Below are 6,000 nucleotides of genomic sequence, written 5' to 3' on the forward strand. Positions count from 1 at the left end.
ATGCTGATGGCGGGCAAATGCGGCAGACCCCACGCAGACCAGACTATCGGTGGCAGAGCAGCCCTTACGGAACCATCCTGAGACGGAGCCAGAAGGCCCTGAGACTCAAGCAGCCAACTCAACCTCCGGCTCACCATGCACTTGAGCAACTTGCACAGAACATTGGTGAGGCTAATGGGGCGGTAGCTGTCCACCTCTAGTGGGTTCTTCCCGGGTATAACATTGGAATGACAATGCTTTCCTGCCATTGTGACGGGAACTCACCCTCAACCCAGATATAGTTGAAAAGGTCACAGAAGTCCACCAAGAGGTGTTTGAGCATCTGATAGTGGGTGTGAACAGGACCGGGAGCCATATCACGGCAATTGGCTAGAGCTTTTTCGAATTACCACTCACTGAATGGAGCACTATACAATTTGGGGTAGCACGTATGGAATGAAAGGCTCCGATGTTCCAACCGCTCTTTTTAAGCGGCAGAAGGCCAGCAGGTAATTCGCAGAAGTGGAACTCTGAGCACAATGCTCTGCTAGGAGTTCTGCAATCTTGTCTAATTCAGTACAGACTGCTCTATTCAGGGAAAGCCCAGGTATGCTGACAAGGGTCTGATATCCATAGAGTCGTCTAATCTTGGTCCAAACCTGCAATGGAGAGCTACGGATGCCAATGGTGGAGTTATACGTTTCCCAGCACTCCTGCTTCCATTGGTGAATAAGGCTTCGGGCTCAGGCATGGAGTCGCTTAAAGGTAAGGAGGTGTTCGAGTAATGAGTGCCGCTTATGACGTTGCAGGGCCCGCCTGCGATCTCTAATCACCTCAGTGATCCCCGGTGACCACCAAGGCAGAGTCGGTGGTTATTGTGTGAACCACCCCATCAATGGCATCATGAGAAAGAGGCTCAATAGTGGCAATGGAGGCAAACGTGACCCAATCAGCCTTATTCGTGGCCCATCTGGGGAGGCGCCCAGAGGAGTGACGCTGCGGCAGTGACAGAAAGATCGGAAAGTGGTCACCATCACCCACTCCACACTCTACTGGACAAATGGTAGAAGGCCAGGGCTGCAGACCGAAAGGTCAATGGTGGAGTACATGCCATGCGCCACAATGAAATGTGTGGAGGCCCCATTATTTAAGAGAGAAAGGTCAAGCTGTGCTAACACTTGCTCAATGATAGTGCCTCGGCCTGTTGACACCAATCCACCCCACAAAGGGTTATGGGCGTTAAAGTCGCCCAGTAACAGAAAACGTGGTGGCAGTTGGGCTATCAGCGCAGTCAGTACATGCTGTGGTACATCACCATCCGGTGGAAGATAGATACTGCAGACAGTAACAGCCCGAGGCGTCCACACCCGAACAGCGACGACCTCTAAAGGTGTTTGAATAGGGACACACTCGCTGTAAAGAGAGTTAAGAACATAGACACAGACTCTACCAGATACCCTCTCATAAGCTGCCCGATTCTTATAATATCCCCGAAAACCATGGAGGGCGAGGGTTAGCATCGCTGGAAAGCAATGCAGAAGAAAGGGTGCAGGCTAAGTTGTCAGAGCTCTGCAAGCTGATGGAAAAAACCGTTGCAATTCCACTGGAAGATAATAGGATCAGGAGGCTGGAAAGGCACTGAATATTCAATGAGGCAGCTTACGTCTCAGGGTCACCTGCTGCCAGCGACTGATTTCCTGAGGAGTTGATATCCACTGTGTCTGAGGGTCCGGTGAGATCCAAGTCCTAAGCAGACGCCAGAATCTCCACCTCATCCTCAGACGGATAGCTTGTAGGTAGTGGTGGGGTGGGTGCCACCACAAGGTCCTTGGTCTTCGGGGTCTTCTTCTTGGACTTTTCTCGCAGCTCCTTGGGTTTCACTGGCTGGGAGAGCTTTACTGAGTCAGCTTCCGGGACTGAGGAAGATTGTGAAGCACTACAACCAGCTGCTTGTGGGCACTTCAGCCACTGGCGGGTGTCATCTTTCCCACTGGTGGAAGCCTGCGAAGGGAGCGACCCAAGGGACCCCTTCCAAGCAAGAGGAGCTGAAGACGTTGGACACTTCTCTGGCTTAGAAGTGGGGACAGACGTCCCCGATGGTGGTGGTGGTGGTGGTGGAGGGGTGTTGCTCCCAATGTAGGTGATGCTGGAGAAACAGGGAGGGAATTGCGCCCCACCATCAAGGGGGAAGGTGTAGTCTTCGGCTCTTAGAGGTGACTGGTATAGGTGGAGCTGATGGGGCTAGAACAGTTGTAGCAGAGGCGCAAGAGGAGGTCATACGAACAGGACGGAGGCGTTCAAACTTCCGCTTAGCCTCAGTGTAGGTCAGTCGGTCCAGGGTCTTATATGCTATCATTTTCCTCTCTTTCTGTAAAATCCTGCAAGGCCAAGATGAAGGCACTGGTGGCAACCTGATTATCCCTCAGACTCCGATGAACTCGCCAGATGAAATAAACACCCCAACGCTCTAAACTGGCGCGCAGCTCGTCATCAGACTGCAAAAGAAGGTCCCTGTGGAATATAATACCCAGGACCATATTTAAACTCTTGTGCGACGTGATGGTAACAGAAACATCCCCCAACTTGTCACAAGCGAGTAATGTCCGTGACTGTGCAGAAGATGCTGTTTTTATCAAAACTGACCCAGAGTTAATTTTGGACAAGTCCTCCATCTCCCCAAACTTATCCTCTAAATGTTCTACAATGAACTGAGGCTTCACTGTCGTGAAAGACTTCCCATCAGCTCTCATACACACTAGGTAGCAGGGCGAATGAGCTTCACTGCCAACCTTAGCCTTTCATTCCCCCCATGGTGTGGCCATGGAGGAGAACAATTTGGGGTCATACTTCTACGCTTTGAATTGAGCCCTCGAACACTTAAGAGACTGCAGGTGGTTGGCCACCAACAAGAGAAGATGTGCCACACTTCATTGTGCGTCATCCACCCTGATGCCACCCACTCCGGCCAAGGGTACTCCCCAAGGGCGCCACCCAACCGCAGCATGGGCCACCTGGCAGGATGGCAATTGCCGGGAGTCCTGATGCCCCAGGGTGACGGGCATCTACTCCTTGGCATACGTGGGGATTTAACGGCACAGGCATCAGCACAGCGATCCCTGTACCAACAGGGTACATGGCGGTCCCACCACAACGGACTGGCTAACATGCTAGGTATCAGATGCAAAGAAGTCCAAGGTCGTCTTCGGCGTAGAAAGCAACACTGCATAGTGCATGCTGGAAACTGCACCCAGCAATGTATCCTCGCCCAAGAGATGGAGAATGAGCGGGACTGCAATGCGACAACGAGAAATGGGGCTAAAATCTCAACGCACTATGGACACGATCCACCATGTAAGGCGCCCTTCCCCCCAATTGGTTTGCTCTTCGGAAAAATTCTGAAGAATAGAGGTCAAACCCTACAGGGGACTAACACATAAAGGCCGAAATGTGTGAGACTTGTTTCAGTCGCCTCTTATGACAGGCAGGAATACCATGGGCCAATTCTAACCCCTGAACCTGCAGGGGGCGAAATCTCAATTGCAGAATTGCTTCCTAGCTGACAATGGTTACACTCTGCTTTCTATCATGAATAGTCTTAGAAATTTCATTATTGCTATTTGTAATTTCCCTGTGACTTTGATGCTGATGGGCACATAACAGTCTGTGAACTATTCAGTATATAATATGTGTTTCAAACAGTATCTTTGTTGTACTTGCTATGCATTTGTCCCAGTGTGGTAATGATAATCCAGTATGAAGTCTGTCACTTATATACTACACAACGTTTCACAAGAGATATTAAAAGATGCAAAATTCTGATGATGATAAACTTACTGTCTTTTCTGCACATCTAACGGGCATTGCAGCTGCTATCTTCGTGTGAGTGAGTCTTTCGAGAGCGAGCCTAGTTTTTTCTGTTGTCTCCCGTATCTCATCGTCATTAGGTCGCTCCAGGCTTGGGTCATCTTCTGCAACAACTTCTGCAGGGAGCAGATCTGTTAATTTTGAATAAATAATCTGAAACAGCAAAATGCAAATTGTTACACAAAGCATCAAACTTGAAATAAACTAAACCAAAGCTATTACTTCATATCAGCATTTTAGATTACCTTGTCTTTGGAATGGCCTTGCCTTGCTATTACATCATATTTAACTTTTCCTTGGGCATCTAGTTGTACAGCTAAGGCATTTGAAGTGCTTTCTTTCCCTTCTCTTCCCATATTTAAGGGATATTGTGCAACTGGAATTTCTGGAAATGCTCCTCCATCTCCGAAATCCTGGGAAAAGCGTGCACAAGGTATATGTACATACAGGTGTGCTACTCTCTCACTATGATCATGAGTCAAATGAGTATACAGTACACTTAAACAGCAAAAATTAACATCCAATCATACAAATGCTCAATAAAATAAACATAAGGAAATGAGAGTCAGTTTCCTATGATCTTCACCAATGACGTGTGTAATATCATTATAGCACGCAAACTAACTCCCAATAACAACAGTGGAAATATATATGTTTCCATTAATATATGGTGGCATTTACAGGTAACACTACTGTATTAGTCTGTACGAAAGGCATGTTAGCAGACCATATTGTAATACACCCAGAACTACTACCACCCACGGCATGAACTCCATGACCTTACCTTTGAATAAATTACATACGTTTAAATAAATGCAGTTAGAAAGAGACTGTACCATAATGTTACTGGTAGCACACAATATTTGCATTCATAATTGTTAATAAAATTCCCTGAAACACACAGTGCCACCTAGAGCAATATGATTGTGTTAATACGCTGCCTAGCAGAAGCACTAGTCAGTCAAGATTTATTCTATATGGGCTAATTCAATGGTTTCAATGGAGAAACAACTCAGCAAACTGCTTGCAAATAATTGTTTAAAACATTTACCTAGTTTCCAACACCTCTAAGGATGTCTATATCAGAATGAAAATTTAAAAGCTGTAAAGTTACAACTCAAAGTTTAGAGCAGACACACTCAAGTCAATACTTAAAAACGTTCCAGCCTTTGGTATACATACACTGCAAGGAACAACGGTTGTTCCTTGAATGTATATACTAGTTGTAATCCTTTGTACACAAAGTTGAGTTTAGTTTAAAGTTTCCCTGGCCACCAAGGAACTTTAGAATATATACAGCACATAAAAATGGTATAAAACAACACAGACGTACCTCTAAAGATCTTGGAATCCATCCTCTTCTCTGTCCGTATGGAGGTGCAGTTGGGCTGGCGACGACTAGAGCTGCGGCAGGTATTTTCTGTTTGGCTCGTTCTTCATCCCTGTCCCACACAGGTTGTGTGGGCGCTGGTAATATGCTGTGAAGTACAAGGAAATAACTCATTTGAAGTTCAAGGTGCAGACTACAAGAACATATACATTTGACAAGCTCTTCACATAAAGCCAAATAAAAAGCCGCCTATGTCGTCATTCAATTTTGAAGGTGCAAACTACTAGAACGTTCAAAGCCAAATAAAAAATTGCCTACGTCGTTGGATGGCAAATTAAAAGAGTTACAAGACAAAAATTCTTTCAAAACATTTAAAAATGTAAATAAAAACACAATTTGTATTTCCTGTTAGACAATTTTTAGGTTCCACATAATAACACCACCACAATAACAAATACTACCTTGTCAGCGACATCTTGACAAAAGCATTTATTACTTCTGTTACATTGCAGCAGCGATATGCATAAACATACAGATTTCCATAGATTCTACTTCAACTTTGGAATGCTATCGAAGACTAACGAGATAATTCATCGATAGAGGGTAACCACATTTCGATGGAAACATAATCCACAGGCATTAATCACAAGAAGTGAAATTACTTATGGGACTACACCAGTTTGCACTCTTTCATGAGATTTATCGGCAGTGAAATATTGTTCACATTTGTTTAGTCTAAAGCGGTCCCTAAACGACTAATATTGTGCAACGTTACTGAAGTTTTCCGTAGACTGATAAAAAAAGTGCAATAATGCTGCGAAATAGAC

General features: G+C 45.6%; 1 protein-coding gene across 1 annotated transcript in view; it reads right to left on the reverse strand.

Moving 5' to 3' along the window:
- The window catches only part of LOC126235740 (puff-specific protein Bx42), a 58,523-nt gene extending 52,790 nt beyond the window's left edge, over nucleotides 1-5,733 (reverse strand). The window contains exons 1-4 of the mRNA XM_049944523.1: nucleotides 5,635-5,733; nucleotides 5,177-5,321; nucleotides 4,089-4,256; nucleotides 3,814-3,996 (exon numbers count right to left, since the gene is read on the reverse strand). Coding sequence (XP_049800480.1) covers nucleotides 3,814-3,996; nucleotides 4,089-4,256; nucleotides 5,177-5,321; nucleotides 5,635-5,648 — 510 coding nt within the window. The 5' untranslated portion in view covers nucleotides 5,649-5,733. The remainder of the gene's footprint in view (nucleotides 1-3,813; nucleotides 3,997-4,088; nucleotides 4,257-5,176; nucleotides 5,322-5,634) is intronic.
- Between the last annotated feature and the right edge of the window lie 267 nt (nucleotides 5,734-6,000).

The sequence above is a fragment of the Schistocerca nitens genome, chromosome 2 (genome assembly GCF_023898315.1).
Source record: "Schistocerca nitens isolate TAMUIC-IGC-003100 chromosome 2, iqSchNite1.1, whole genome shotgun sequence".
NCBI lineage: Eukaryota > Metazoa > Arthropoda > Insecta > Orthoptera > Acrididae > Schistocerca > Schistocerca nitens.